Source organism: Theropithecus gelada, chromosome X (assembly GCF_003255815.1).
Source record: "Theropithecus gelada isolate Dixy chromosome X, Tgel_1.0, whole genome shotgun sequence".
NCBI classification, from domain to species: domain Eukaryota; kingdom Metazoa; phylum Chordata; class Mammalia; order Primates; family Cercopithecidae; genus Theropithecus; species Theropithecus gelada.
The window spans coordinates 5948172-5964527 of record NC_037689.1 but is presented as its reverse complement, the minus strand read 5'-3'; the positions used below and the strand labels follow the sequence as shown (position 1 = coordinate 5964527).

Sequence of the window (16356 nt, the reverse complement as noted above, 5' to 3'; positions counted from 1 at the left end):
GTGAACTGAATGTGCCAGTACCCGAAATTCCAGGAAAAACAAGAAATTTGTTTTTGCAGTTAGCCGAGCATGTAGCCCAGTCTCTCAATGTCACTTCAAGTTATGTATATGGAATAACTGTAATGGGAGATCAATGACCATGGGAAGCCCGAGAAGTGGTACCTACAGACCCAGTTCCTGATGACTTCCCGGCTCAAAAGAATCACGCTGATAACTTCTGGGTCCTAAAAGCCTCAATCATTAGACAATACTGTATAGCAAGAGTGGGGAAGGACTTCACCCTTCCTGAGGGAAGACTCAGCTGCCTTGGGCAAAAACTGTATAATAATACTACAAAAACAGCCACCTAGTGGAGTTCAAACCACACTAAGAAAAATCCGTTTAGTAAATTCCCAAAGTTGCAAACCGTGTGGACCCACCCAGAGTCCCACCGGGACTGGACAGCCCCCACTGGATTATACTGGATATGTGGGCATAGAGCTTACACCGAATTACCCGACCAGTGGGCAGGTAGTTGTGTTATTGGCACTATTAACCATCTTTCTTCCTACTGCCCGTAAAGACAGGCGAACTCCTGGGTTTCCCTGTCTGTGCTTCCTGCGAAAAGAGAAGCATAGCTATAAAAAATAAGAAAGATAAGAAATCGCCCCCTGAGAAAATCATACAATATTATGGGCCTGCTACTTGGGCACAAGACGGCTCGTGGGGATACCGGACCCCCATTTACATGCTCAACCGAATCATATGGTTACAAGCTGTCTTAGAAATAATCACTAATAAGACTGGCAGAACCTTGACTATTCTGGCCTGACAAGAAACTCAGATGAGAAATGCTATCTATCAAAATAGATGGACTCTTGACTACTTGCTAGCAGCTGAAGGAGAGGTCTGTAGGAAATTTAACCTTACTAATTGTTGTCTACACATAGACGAACAAGGGCAAGTAGTTAAAGACATAGAGATATGACAAAACTGGCACATGTGCCTGTGCAAGTGTGGCATGGATTTGATCCTGGGGCCATGTTTGGAAAATGGTTCCCAGCGCTAGAAAGATTTAAAACTCTTATAATAGGAGTTGTAATAGTAATAGAAACCTGCTTACTGCTCCCTCGTTTGCTGCCTGTACTTCTTCAAATGATAAAAAGCTTCGTCGCCACCTTAGTTCACCAAAATGCTTTAGCACAAGTGTACTATATGAATCACTATCAATCTGTCTTGCGAGAAGACATGGATAGTGAATATGAAAGTGAGAACTCCCACTAATGAGTGAAGTTCTCAAACTGGGGGAATAAGGGAGGAGAACACCCCTCATATTGTCTTATGCCCAATTTCTGCCTCCAAAGAAAGAAGTAAAAACTAAAAGGCAGAAATGAAATCCACAGGCAGACAGCCCAGCACCATGCCCTGGGCCTGGTAGTTAAAGATCGACCCCTGACCTAACCGGTTATGTTATCTATAGATTCCAGACATTGTATGGAAAAGCACTGTGAAAATCCCTGTCCTGTTCCGTTCCATTCTAATTACCGGTGCATGCAGTCCTCAGTTATGCACCCCCTGCTTGCTCAACTGATCATGACCCTCTTATGCGGACCCCCTTAGAGTTATAAGCCTTTCAGAGGGACAGGAATTGCTCACTCGGGGAGCTCAGTTGTTGGAGACGTGAGTCTTGCCAAAGATCCCGGTGGAATAAAGCCCTTCCTTCTTTAACTCGGTGTCTGAGGGGTTTTGTCTGCCGCTTGTCCTGCTACACCAGCTACTCAGAGGCTGAGGCAGGAGAATAGCGTGAACCTGGGAGGCGGAGCTTGCAGTGAGCCGAGATCGCGCCACTGCACTCCAGCCTGGGTGACAGAGTGAGACTCTGTCTCAAAAAAAACCAACAAACAACAAAAAACAAAAACCAAACTGTTAGTGGCAGCAAATCCATATGTGTCTGTGGCAATGTTAGATATGAGTTCTAAATTTCTCTTCAAAGAATCAATATGTCAGTATGTTCAATTCTTTGCCTTCTACTTTTAAACTTAACTTCCTTGTAAAGCAACCTTTTTTGATTACTTGCTCCACCCTGACTCATTCCGATTACCTGCTCATTCTCCACCCTGACTCATTCCAATTTCCTGCTCTGCCATAACCATTTTTCCTGCCAAACCACTCACCCCATCACTCTCTTTAAATTAGCCAATTGGAATTCGTTTAGCATATGCGGTCTAACCCTAGCCAATAGGGAAAAGACAGCAGCAGGGGCCACATGCGTCAGGGATAAGAACCCCTTCCCCTCCCTTGTCCAAGTGTGTGCTCACCATTGCTCCATCTGTAAGGGTGCACCCTTCTATAGAAGTACATTGCCTTGCCTAATATTAAAAAGAAATTTTAATTTCAAGTGCTATTTCTTTTGTGGCACTGAAACTTTATTTGTAACAGCAACCTTAGTTCTTCCCTCCTTGGAAGAAAGAATTCGACTGAGAGGTACAAGGCAGAGTGAGAGACTGAGGAAAGTTTTAGAGCAGGAGTGAAAGTTTATTAAAAAGCTTTAGAGCATGAATCAAAAGAAGAGGATGTAGCGGGCAACTTGAGAGATCAAGTGTGCATAGTTTGACCTTTGATTTGGGGTTTCATACATTGGCATGCTTCCAGGATCTTGCATTCCTCTCCCCTGATTCTTCCCTGGGAGTGGACGTGAGCATGCAGAGCAGCCTGCCAGTGCTTGGGAGAGGAGCATGTGTAGTATGTTTACTGGAGTTGTACCTATGCTCAGTTGAGGGATTCTTCCCTTACCAGTCAAATGTCCCTAGAAAGTCATATACCTCTTAGTGTGCGTGTGTGAGTCCACTTGTCCAACTCCTGAGATATTGGGAAGCTGTTGATCATCAGTTTCAGGTTTTTCTATCTATCAGGAGACTGCCTTTCCCTGGCACTGGCTGCAACCAATTATTATTTTAGAGAGATAGTTAACAACCACTTGACTATCACCTGATGGTCACCTCACATTCCTGGTTAGCAGGGAGGGGGCAAGGCCCTCTCCTGCCCTGCTCACGTCTGACTAGCTACCCTACCCTACTGTAACAAAACCACATAGCCTAGAAATATTGAAGACATTAAGAAAAAGGTGTGTCATGAATGCATAAAATACATGTAGATGCTAGTCTGTTTTATCATATACTACCATCAAATATACACAAATCCACTATAAAATGTTAACATTTATCACAACTTACGGGCCAGGTGCAGTGGTTCATGCCTGTAATCCCAGTACTTTGGGAGTCTGAGGTAGAGGATTGCTTGAGCCCAGGAGTTTTGAGACCAGCCTGGACAACATAGCGAGACTCTGTCTCTACAAAAAAATAAAAAATTAACTGGGTGTAGTAAAGAAATATAAAAAATTAGCATGCCTGTAGTTCCAGCTACTCAGGAGGCTGAGGTGAGAGGATCACTTGAGACTGCGAGGTCAAGGCTGCAGAGAGTGGTGATCAAACCACTGCACTCCAGCCTGGGTGACAGAGCGAGACCCTGACTCAAAACAAACAAACAAACAAACAAACAAACAAAACAAAACAACAAAGCATGCACACAAGCTGGGTGTGGCAGTGCACACCAGTATTCCCAACTACTTGGGAAGCTGGAAAAAAACAAAACAAAACAAAACAAAACAACACTTAGACACACACTTTAAAGACTGTACATGGTACCACTCCCAGTTGAAAGAAATATAAACAAATGTAAAGATGCAGTATTAGATTATGACTGCATAATCTAACTGTAGTACATGCTGTACTACTGTAATTATTTCGTAGCCTGTTGCTATTGTGATGAGCTCAAGTTTTACAAGTATCTGCTTAAAAGGCTGTGTGACGCCAGTCTTCTCCCCGAGCAGTTCATCTCTCCAGTAAATAGTGTATCTCAGAAAAAGTGATCTCTCACAGTTCTCAAGTATTTTTACTGTGTTTAGTGCAATACTGTAAGCCTTAAATAATACCACAGGACCCATAAAAAGTGCCACTAGTGATGCTGGAAGTGCTCTCAAGAAGCAAAGAAAAGTCAAGACATTCCAAAAAGTTGAACTGCTTCATACGTACCACCGATTGAGGTCTGCAGCTGGAGTTACCCACCGTTTCAAGATAAGGACCATTGTAAAAAGGAAAAGGAAAATTTTGAAGCCATTGCTGCAGCTTTGGCAGCAGGTGTGAAAACCTTGCGCCTTCTGTGAAATACCTTTTTATCTTGTATTTAAAGTGCAGCTTTTATGTGGGAGTAGGATTGCCATAAGAAAGGCATACCTATAGATTCTAACTCTAGAAAAAGTGAAGTCATTATATGACAACTTAAATAAAGGTGAAGGATCTAAAGCTGGATAATTTAATGCTAGCAAGGATGGTTTGATAATTTTAGAAAGAGGGTTGGCAGCTGGGCACGGTGGCTCACGCTTGTACTTTCCCAGCACTTTGGGAGGCTGAAGTGGGAGGATCGCTTGAGCCCAGAAGTTCGAGACCAGCCTGGGCAAGATAGTGAGACCTTGTCTCTACTAAAATTAAAAAAAAAAAAAAAAATGTGCCTGAGCCCAGCAGGTCAAGGCTGCAGTGAACCCTGATAATGCCACTGTACTCCAGCCTGGGTGACAGAGTGAGACCTGGTCTCGAAAAATAAAAATAAAAATAAGAAAGAGGTTTGGTTTAAAGAATGTCAAGATAAGCCAGGCATGGGCAAGCCTGTAGTCCCATCTACTTGAGAGGCTGAGGCATGAGGGTCGATTGAGCCCAGGAGACCAGGAGTTTGAGGCCAGTCTGGGCAACATAGTGAGACACTGTCTCTATAAATAAACAAATAATAAACAGACAAACAAATAAATAAAAAGTCAAGTTAACAAGAGAAGCAGCTTCTGCAATCTAAGAGACAGACAAGTTCCCAGATGCCATTAAAAAAATCACTGAGGCCAGCTGTGGTAACAAGCCTGTAATCCCAACACTTTGGGAGGCTGAGGTGGGAGGACTGCTTGAGCCCAAGAGTTTGAGACCACCCTGGGCAACATAGCAAGACCCCATCCCTACAAAAAATAAAAAGTTAGCTGGGTATGGTGGTACATGCCTGTAGTCCCAGCTACACAGAAGGCTGAGGTGGAAGGATGACTTGAGCCCGGGGGTCAAGGCTGCAGTGAGCCATGATTGTGCCACTGCACTCCAGCCTGAGCCAACAGAGTAAGACCCTGTCTCAATAATAATAATAAATAATAATAATAATAATAATAATAATAATAAAAATCAGTGAGGAGAAAGGATATCTGCCTGAACAGGTTTCAAATGCAGATGAAAGTGCCCCATTTTGTAAAAAAAGATGGCACAAACGACATTTATTAGTAAGGAATAGAAGTGAGCAGAGGGAGTTAAGGCAGGAAGGGACAGACTCACTCCTCTATTTTGTGCAAATGCTACTGGGTTTATAATCAGGACTGCCCTTACCTATATAGCTCCTAACTTCTGAGCCTTGAAGGAGAAAGATGAACTACCAGCTGCTGGTCTTTTGGTTGTACAAGAAGGCCTGGGCAACAAGATCCCTTTTCTGGATTGGTTCCATTGATGTTTTGTCTCTGAAGTCAGAAGTATCTTACTAGTAAAGGGGTGCCTTTTAAAGTTCTTTTGACATTAGACAATGCCTCTGGTGACCCAGAGCCCCATGAATTCAACACAAAAGGCACTGAAGTGGTCTACTTGCCCCCTAAAACCACATCTCTAATTCAGCCTCTAGATCAGAGAGTCATAAGGGGCTTTAAGGCTATTACACACAGTACTCTAAGGAAAGGATTATTAATGCTGTGGAAGAGAAGCCTGACAGAGGGAACATCACGAAAGTCTGGAAGGATTACACCACTGAAGATGCCACCATTGTTAGAGAAAAAGCCATCAAGCCTGAAATAAATTCCTGTTGGAGAAAACTGTCCTGATGTTGTGCAGAACTTAACAGGATTTATGACAGCGCCAATCAAGGAAATCACGAGTTTGTGGATATGGCATAAAAGGTGACGGGTGAAGAATTTCAGGATATGGATCTTAGTGAAATTCAAGAGCTAACAGACACCACGCCAGAGCAAGTAACAGAAGACGTCTTGATAGAGATGAGTGCTTCTGAACGGATACCAAATGATGAGGAAGAAGACATAGAAGCAGTGCCAGGAATCAAAGTGACATAAGACAATCTGGCAGAGGGTTCTGATTACTAAAGAATACTTTTGACTTCTTTTATGATGTGGACCTTACTATGATATGGGCACTGAAACTAAAGCAAATGGTGGAAGAAAGATTGGTACCATATAGAAACATTTTTAGAGGCATGAAAAAGCAAACAAGTCAGACAGAAATTACAATGTATTTCCATAATTACACCAGTGTGCCTGCCTCTTCTGCTTCCTCTTTCACCTTCTCCACCTCTTCTGCCTCTGCCACCCCTGAGACAGCAAGACCAACCCCTCCTTTTCCTCTTCAGCCTACTCAACAACAAAGATTGAGGATGAAGACCCTTATGATGGTCCACTTCCACTTAATGAACAGTAAGTCTCTTTTCTCTTCCTTATGATCTTCATAATGTTTTATTTTATTTAGCTTACTTTACTGCATGAATACAGTATATGTTACATATAACATACTAAATGTGTGAATTGACTATGTCAAGGGAGGGACCTGATGGGAGGTGATTGGATCAGGGAGGTGGTTTCCCCCATGCTGTTCTCGTGATAATGAGGGAGTTCTCACGATATCTGATGGTTTAAAAGTGGCAGTTTCCGCTGAGCTATCCCTCTCTCTCACTCTCTCTCCTACCACCTTGTGAAGAAGGTGCCTGCTTCCCCTTCACCTTCTGCCATGATTGTAAGTTTCCTGAGGCCTCCCCAGCCATGCAGAACTGAGAGTCAATTAAACCTCTTTCCTGTATAAATTACCCAGTCTCAGGCAGCTCTTTATAACAGTGTGAAAATGGACTAATACGGAAAACTGGTACTGGAAGACTCAGGTACTGCTATAAAGGTAATCTGAAAATGTGGAAATGATTTTGGAAATGGGTAACAGTCAGAGGTTGGAACAGTTTGGAGGGCTCAGAAGAAGACACAAAGATGTGAGAAAGTTTGGAACTTCCTAGAGACTTGTTGAATGGTTTTGACCAAAATGCTGATAGTGATATGGACAATGAAGTCCAGGCTGAGGTGGTCTCAGATGGAGATGACGAACTTATTAGGAACTGGAGCAAAGGTCACTCTTGCTATGCTTTAGCAAAAAGACTGGTGGCATTTTGCCTCTGCCCTAGAGATCTGTGGAACTTTGCACTTGAGAGAGATGATTTAGGGTATCTGGCAGAAGAAATTTCTAAGCAGCAAAGCATTCAAGAGGTGACCTGGCTGATTCTGAACGCCTTCAGTCATATATGTTCACAAAGAGATTATCTGAAACTGGAACTTTTATTTAAAAGGGAAACAGCATAAAAGTTTGGAAAATTTGCAGCCTGATCATGAAGCAGAAAAGAAAAACCCATTTTCTGGGAAGAAATTCAAACTGGCTGCAGACATTTACAAAAGTGAAGAGGAGCCTAATGTTAATCACCAAGTCAATGAGGAAAATATCTCCAGGGCATGTCTTCACAGCAACCCCTCCCATCACAGGCCCAGAGGCCTTTTAGGGAAAAATGGTTTTGTGGGTCAGACCCAGCCCCGCCCCCCCCCTTGCTCTGTGCAGCCTCGGGGGTTCGTGCCTTGCATCCCAGTCTCTCCAGCTCCAGCTGTGTCTAAAAGGGCCAAGGTATTGCTCCAGCCTTTGCTTCAGAGGGTGCAAGCCCCAAGACTTGGCAGCTTCCATGTGGGGTTGGACCTGCAGGTGTGCAGAAGACAAGAGTTGAGGTTTGGGGTCAGGCGTGGTGGCTCATGCCTGTAATCTCAGTATTTTGGGAGGCTGAGGTGGGTCGATCATTTGAGGTCAGGAATTCAAGATGAGTCTGACCAACATGGTGAAACCCTGTCTCTACTACAAATACAAAAAATTAGCCAGGCATGGTGGCATGTGCCTATAATCCCAGCTACTCTGGAGGCTGAGGCACGAGAATTGCTTGAACCCGGGGGCAAAGGTTGCAGTAAGCTGAGATCGCACCATTGCACTCCAACCTGGGTGACAGAGCGATGCTCAGTTTCAAAAAAAAAAAAAAGTTGAGGTTTCAGAACCTCCACCTGGATTTCAGAGGATGTATGGCGACACCTGGATGTCCAGACATGTTTGATCCAGGGGTAGAGCCCTCATGGAGAACCTCTACTAGGGCAATGCAGAGGGGAAATGTGGGGTTGGAGCCCCCACACAGAGTCCCCCCACTGGGACACTGCCTGGTGGAGTTGTGAGAAGAGGGCCACTGTCCTCCAGGTCCCAGAATGGTAGATCCACTGACAGCTTGCACCATGCACCTGGAAAAGCCGCAGACACACAATGCCAGCTTGTGAAAGCAGTTGTGGGGGCTGTACCCTGCAAAGCCACAAGGGAGGAGCTGCTCAAGGCCTTGGGAGCCCACCCCTTGCATCAGTGTTGCCTGGATGTGAGACATGGAGTCAAAGGAGATCAATTCAGAGCTTTAAGATTTAATGACTGCCCCACTGGGTTCCAGACTTGCATGGGACCTGGAGCCCTTTGTTTTGGCCAATTTCTCCCATTTGAAATGGGAACATTTACCCAATGCCTATACCCCCATTGTATCTTGGAAGTAACTAACTTGCTTTGGATTTCACAGGCTCATAAGTGGAAGGGACTTTCCCCGTCTCAGATGAGACTAAACTCGGACTTTTGAGTTAATGCTGGAATTAGTTAAGACTTTGGGGTACTATCGGGAAGCCATAATTTGTTTTGAAATGTGAACAGGACATGAGATTTGGAGGGGCCAGGGGTGGAATGATATGGTTTGGCCCTGTGTCCCCACCCAAATCTCATCTTGAATTGTAATCCCATGTGTCGAGGGCGGGACCTGGTGGGAGGTGATTGGATGATGGGGGTGGTTCCTCCATGCTGTTATCATGACAGTGAGGAAGTTCTCATGACATCCGATGGCTTAAAAGTGGCAGTTTCCCCTGTGCTCTCTCCTGCCATCTTGCAAAGAAGGTGCCTTGCTTCTCCTTTGCTTTCTGCCATGATTGTAAGTATCCTGTGGCCTCCCCAGCCAGGCAGAACTGTGAGTCAATTAAACCTCTTTCCTTTAGAAATTACCCAATCTCAGACAGTTCTTTATAGCGATGTGAAAACAGACTAATACAGACTGTTTATGTTATTAGTAAGGCTTCTGGTCAAGAGTAGGCTATTAGTTATTTAAGTTTTTTTTTTTTTTTTTTTTTAAATGGTGTTTCACTCTGTCACCCAGGCTGGAGTGCAGTGGCATGATCTTGGCTCACTGCAACCTCTCTGCCTCCCAGCACAAGCGATCCTCCCACCTCAGCCTCTTGAGTAGCTGGGACTACAGGTGTGCACCACCATACCCAGCTAATTTTTTTTTGTATTTTTTGTAGAAACGGGGTTTAACCATGTTGCCCAGGCTGGTCTCAAACTCCTGGGCTCACATGATTTGCCCACTTCAGCCTCCCAAAGTACTGGAATTACAGGGGTGAGCCACCGAGCCCGGCCAGTTTTTTTTTTTTTTTAATTATTATATTTTTTGTAGAGACATGGTCTCACTGTATTGTCCAAGCAGGTCTTGAACTCCTGGGCTTAAGTGATCCTCCTGCCTTGGCCTCCCAAAATGTTGGGATGACAGGTGTGAGTCAACTGCGCCTGGCTAGTTTTGGGGGAGTCCAAAATCATATGTAGACTTTCAGTGGCACGGATGGTTGGTCAGTCCCCTATCCCCCACGTTGTTCAAGGGTCAGTTGTAGTTAGCATCAGGTAACTTCAGGCTTTTTTGTGTAAGGATTAAAGCAGAGGGAGCTTTATTATCATGCTGATTGAAGATTTAAACTGACTTGCTGGGGAAATTGGATGTTATCTCTTTCTCCTGATTTGTTGGAAGGTCAGGTAATAACTTAGTTTAGGTTTGGTGAAGTGGAACTTTAGTATGAGTGATTCCATTTTTATTTTGTTTGGTCTGTTGGAGCCTATGCAGGAGCTTAGTTCAAACCAATGGCCTCCTATAATTTTTACTGAACAGGACTGATATCTTCCTGCTACCTACCTCAAATGCATTGTAAAATTTAATAAATTTTATATCTCAAAAAGGGTGTTATGAAACATTTCAGATGTATAAAAGTTATGAAGTTTCATAGTACATAGTATTACAAGGAACATTCACTCACGTACCCAGCACAACCCAGCTTAAGAAACAAAACATCACGGGGCGCGGTGGCTCCCGCTTGTAATCCCAGAACTCTGGGAGACCAAGGTGGGTGGATCACTTGAGCCCAGGAGTTTGAGACCAGCCTGGCCAACATGGTGAAACCATGTCTCTACAAAAAACACAAAAATCAGCCAGGTGTGGTGGCATGTGCCTGTAGCCCCAGCTACTTGGGAGACTGAGGTGGGAGGATGGCTTGAGCCCTGATGGTAGAGGTTGCAGTGAGCCGGGATTGCACCACTGCACTCCAGCCTGGGCAACAGAGTTGAGACTCTGACTCTGTAACAAAGACAAAAAAAAATTACTCAAAAAAAAAAAAAAAAAAAAAGAAAAAAAAGAAAAAAAAGAAAGAAAAGAAAAGAAAGAAAAAGGCCAGGTGCAGTGGCTCACATCTGTAATCCCAGCACTTTTAGAGGCTGAGGTGGGCAGATCACATGAGGCCAGGAGTTGGAGACTAGCCTGGCCAACATGATGAACTCTGACTCCACTAAAACTTAAAAAAATTAGCCAGGTGTGGTGGTGCACGCCCAAAGTCCCAGCTACTCGGGAGGCTGAGGCAGGAGAATCTTTTGAACCTGGGAGGTGGAGGTTGCAGTGAGCCGATCATGTGCCACCGCACTCCAGCCTGGGTGACAAAGCGAGACTGTCTCAAAAAAAAAAAAAAAAAGAGAAAACATCACCAATGTAGTTGAAGCCCTGTGTAATGTGCCTCTTCCCAGTCACATCCCCTTCTGTCTACCCCTGCATTGTCCCATAACTTATCCTGAACATTGTGTAAGATTTTATCATCCTCATGGTTTTTCATACTCTTTACACATATTGCATGATTTTGCAACTTTTAAGCAGGTCTCATATGTATGTACCCTCCTGAAACTTTTTTTTTTTTTTTGAGATAGGGTCTCACTTTGCTGCCCAGGCTAGAGTGCAGCGGTATGATCTCAGCTCACTGCAGCCTTGACCTCCCTCCCAGGATCAAGTGATAATTCCGCCTCAGCTTCCCAAGTAGCTGGGACTACAGGCACACACCACCACGCCCAGCCTGAAACTTTATCATTGAGATTGTGCGTGTGATGTATGCAATTGATATTTTTACTACTGTGTAGGACTCCATTGTAGGAATTTGTTACAATTCACATTTATGTTAGATAATAAGTTTATGTGAATAATTTGTTCATTATAGCCAAGTTTCTTGCTAGACTGTTTTAAGTTCCAATACTTTTTTTTTTTTTAGACGGGGTCTTGCTGTCTCCCAGGCCGGAGTGCGATGGCATGATCATAGCTCATAGCAGCCTTAAGTTTTGGGGCTCAAGCGATCATCCCACCTCAGCTTCCTGAGTAGCTGGGACTACAGGTGTGTGCCACCATGCCTAGATTTATTTAAAAAATTTTAGTAGAGGGGAGGTCTTGCTATGTTGCCCAGGCTGGCCTTGAATTCCTGAACTCAAGCAATCCTCCCACGTTGGCCTCTGAAAGCCTTGGGATTACAAAGCATGAACCACCATGCCCCGCTTCAATAACTTTTGACTCTGTTAGCAAATGGTTTCTCTTTAACAGTTATACCATTTGTTTCCTGTTTTACTGAAATAGAAAACTGCAGAATAGCAGAGCAGCACTAATGGTGATAATTAGCCACCTTATCTTTCAAGTGTGATGTTGGCTGTTGGTCTGAAACTACCTATCGAGCTAGGAACTTTACCTTTAAAGGTTGCCAGGAATGGTTCTTGAATGTGAACAAATGCCTTGCCATCTATGGACAATGTTTCTCATCTGACAGGTGATTAATATCACATTACACATATCCCAGGGGCAAATCATACTTGATCATGTTCTGTTTCTGTAGTATCCCACTGAATGAGATTTGCTTCCATTTCCCACAGGATTATTTCATCTGTACTCCCAGCTTCCACATCCAACCCCCAACCTCCAACCCAGGAATCCCCTTTACTTTCAAATTTAAATTACCTGCCAGACCTTTATTTCAAAGAACCAGTTAATCTTATTGCTTATTGACAAATTCTACTCTTTCTGCTTATTCCTTTTTTTTTTTTTTTTTTTTTTTGAGACTGAGTCTCACTCGGTCACCCAGGCTGGAGTGCAATGGCGTGATCTCAGCTCACTGCAACCTTCCCCTCCTGGGTTCAAGCAATTCTCCTGCTTCAGCCTCCCAAAGTGCTGGGATTACAGGCGTGTGTCACAGCACCTGGCTGGGACTGGCGCGGTGGCTAGGACCGCCAGCAGCTGGGACTGCAGGCGTCCGCCAGCACGCCCAGCTAATTTTTGTATTTTCAGTAGAGACAGGGTTTTGCCGTTTTGGCCACGCTGGTCTTGAACTCCTTATCTCAGGTGACCCACCCGCCTCAGCCTCCCAAAGTGCTGGGAAATACAGGTGTGAGCCACCGCACCTGGTCTCTCTCTCCTTTAAAGTCCCTCTGGACTCTAAGCAACTAAACTCCTGCTGCCTTGAATTGTATGACCCCCTCCGTGCTTAACCTCAACTCCTACACAGCTTTAGGCTGCAATCCAAGTGCACTGACGATGGAAAGCTTTCCCTGACTCTCGAGGCTAGGCCAGGCACTTCTATGTGTCACAAAACTAATCACTGTCTTCACCTCCCTACTAGAAGCTCAGTAACAGGGACGGGGCGATTCCCCTGCCTTCTCAGAAGGGCCAGGCACAAGAGTGGAAACACTAAAAAAGGGGGAAATGGCTAGCAGCCTTGGCTCCAGGACCAGGGCATCAGGTTAAAGACACACCCTTGCTTTCCTAGACCCACACTTTGGGACAAGGTCAAAGGGACAATCTGTTCAGAAGTAGCACCCTCAGGGAATGAGAAAAACCACACAAGGCAAGCACCACTTGGGGATATTTTTTCTAACTAAATTTTTATTAAATTATTTTTTTCTTTGAAGGCTGGAACCATCGAAGTCCTTAGATCAGCTTTAAGCACTGGAGTAAAAACCATGAGGGACTACAAGGTGATCTGTGAACAGACTGGCAGACAGATGATGAGAGAGGGAGTGACAACAAAAATAGACAAACAAAAAGAATGGTCTTCTGGTGGCCTAAATTACTTGCTTATTAAAATTTATTAGAAATAAACAAACATTAATGAAATAAAAACCTAAAACTGAGCCCCAGACTCAGGACTACTGGAAAGGCTCACCAAGTAAAACCCTGGGCTGGGTCAAGTGAGCTCTGTTTTGTACAACCTGCTGCAGTTTGTTCCCCTTGAGCAAGGTGATGCTTTGTCCTAGGCTGCAATCTCTAACACCATCACCATCCCCAAGTGCAGCTCCCATTCTAAAAAAAACAGATGCCCCCACCCCCAATTTCTGGTGAACTACCAATCTCTCCTGACTGCAGAAACTGACTCTGAAGGATGAAGTTGCACCAGTGGTGGAGGCAGGTGGACAAGCGGGTCGGGCAGGGATGGTTTCCTGGAGAATCCATTCGGATATTTTCTCCAGATGCCTAGCATGTGCTTAAGAGTTTTTTTTTTTTTTTTTTTTTTTAAAGTTTGAAAAAAACTCCATTGTGAAAAGTAAGTTATGAAGAGTGCTCTTTATTTGAAACCTCCACAACACAGACGCCAATCTTGTCTCGCATTGAATCATTAGCTGTGCACATCAACACATTCCAAGCACAAATTAAGAAATGCAAACAGAACAAAAAAATATATATATATATAATTTTTTCCCCTATCCAAAGGTTTCAAGTCTCAATGCAGCAAATCCTTCTGAACACAGAATCTGAGGAGCACACTGTTCAAACAGTCGGGACAGACAGGTCCCTGCAAAGGCTACTGCCTTTTAAACACATGGGGCGGGGATCATGGACGGCATGGAAAGGGGAGAGAAGGTGAGGAAACAGGTGGCAGGGAGGGAATGAGAAGAGGAATAGGTATGCGCTGGGGAAGATGGGGCAGCTGGGACACACACGGTGAGTTGGTGGATTTCATTTATTGGTTTTTGACAATTTCTTTCTGGTTCTTTTTTTTAACTCCCCCCTCCCCAGGTCCAACAATGGTAAAAAAAACCCACAGAGGTGGGCAGGGCCTTATTAGGCCAGCCCAAAGCCTTCAGAGCACTCCTGGATAGCCAATAGTAGCATGTGGCGGAGCTTCTCAAAGCTCTCATAGGCAGGCAGATCCAGCTGATTAAAACTAAGGAAAGAAGAAAGATCAGTTCGTGGTGAGGGATGACAGATAACCAAACCTGTGTGTTCCCATGGTGCCCACCAGCCCCTCCCCTCCCTGAAGAAACCAACTCCCTGCTTCTTGATGACTCCCAATCTTGTCTCAGCCCAGTCTGCCCTCCTTTATCTGGCTCCCAAACTGGCAATCGGGCACCAAAACCAAAAATCTGACCCTGTCACTCCTCCTTAAACACCCTGGCCTCACTCGCCCACAGGCTAAAGTGCAAACTTGAAGGAGGTTTTCAGAGTCACTCTGCTGAGCTCTTTAGACTTCTGCTCCCTGCAACTCCTCCTTGCTCCAGTCACGCTGGTCCTGGAATACACCATGCTCTCTTGTGGTGCTGTTTACCTGCCAGTGTCTCCCCAGCCCCCACTGTGTCTAGCACATCTCATCTCAAACATCACCTCCATAGAAACACCAAATTGTGAGTTACCCAAGGTCCAGGACTCAGCCACATTTGCGTTCCCAATCTTGGGTAGGGTCCTGAAAACATCAAGTATGCAAGCTCAATCTAAGCGCTGAAAAGGAGAAACAAACCCTTCCTTTTACCATGTGTGAGCTGAAGGCAGGCGATCTGTGGACCTGTCATCTCGATGGATCTGAAACTTCTGAATGCCATTCATGCCTTCGAGGGCAGCAAAGCCTTGCAGGGGTACCTTGGAAGTACCCGTGACAAACTGGAGGAACTTGGCACGGTCAGCTTGGTCGAAAGAACGCAATGCTCTCCAGAACCACTGGATCTGTAAGAAAGGACCCATGAAGCCAGTGTTAGGTAGAAAGCTCCTAGAAGCAGGGTAGGGGGATGGAATCTGGGAAATAGGACTGGACTTGGTATCTGAGGCAAGTCCCTTCTGTGGGATGAGCTTTAGTCCCTTTCATTCATAAGATGGCCAAGAGAAGTCGGCTATGCTCCAGGAGAACAGAGTTAGATATAGGTAGACTGTCTCCTACATGCACCGTCCTCTAAGAGTACTACTGGTTTATTTGTTATCACACAAACTAGCATTGCCTAGAGGACCATATGAGAGGACCATATGAAGAGGGATGCCAGCAGCAGCTCACCTGAATAGAGTTGGACTGGTACTTGTGGTATTCAGTGTTGGATTTCAGATCATCGATGTCAATGGTGGGCAGTCCTGATATAAGCAGCTCTAACTCCTGCTCAGTGAAGATGGAAATGAGGCGCTTTGGAATGATCTCATAGAAGCCTTCTAAGAAAGCTGCCAGCTGCTTGCGGATGGCTCCTGGTGAGATAACCAAAAAGCCACATGATTTCTAAACTCACACAACTGTAGAGGTCAGAGATCCCCAGTCTGGCTCCCATCTACCACTGTTAGCTGGGACTACAGGCATGCACCACCATGCCTGGTTGATTTTGCCCAGGCTAGTCTCAGCTCCCTGGACTCAAGCTATCCTCCTGCCTCAGCCTCCCAAAGTGCTAGGATTAGAAGTGTGAGCCACTGTGCCCAGTGGTGTTTTTTTGTTTGTTTGGTCTTGTTTTTTTTTGAGACGGTGTCTCACTCTGTCACCCAGGCTGGAGTAGAGTGGTGCAATCTCAGCTCACTGCAACCTCCACCTCCCAGGTTCAAGCAATTCTTCTGCCTCAGCCTCCCAAGTAGCTGGGACTACAGGCACACGCTGCCACACCCGGCTAATTTTTTACTTTAGTAGAGACGGGGTTTCACCATGTTGGCCAGGCTGGTCTCAAACTCCTGACCACAACTGATCCACCCGCCTTGGCCTCCCAAAGTGCTGGGATTACAGGCATGAGCCACCATGCCCAAAGTTAAGTATTTTTGATCAAGTGTTTTGTCTTTTGTGCAAGGTATTTGTGGCTT

The 16356-nt window shown here is 45.0% G+C and overlaps 1 protein-coding gene across 1 annotated transcript in view; it reads right to left on the bottom strand.

The window, feature by feature from the left end:
- Window positions 1–13867: 13867 nt before the first annotated feature.
- Window positions 13868–16356, bottom strand: part of HUWE1 (HECT, UBA and WWE domain containing 1, E3 ubiquitin protein ligase) — a 151394-nt gene continuing 148905 nt past the window's right edge. Inside the window, 3 exon segments of the mRNA XM_025371610.1 lie at window positions 13868–14485; window positions 15068–15258; window positions 15581–15762. Of these exon segments, the coding sequence (XP_025227395.1) occupies window positions 14383–14485; window positions 15068–15258; window positions 15581–15762 (476 nt within the window). The 3' untranslated portion in view covers window positions 13868–14382.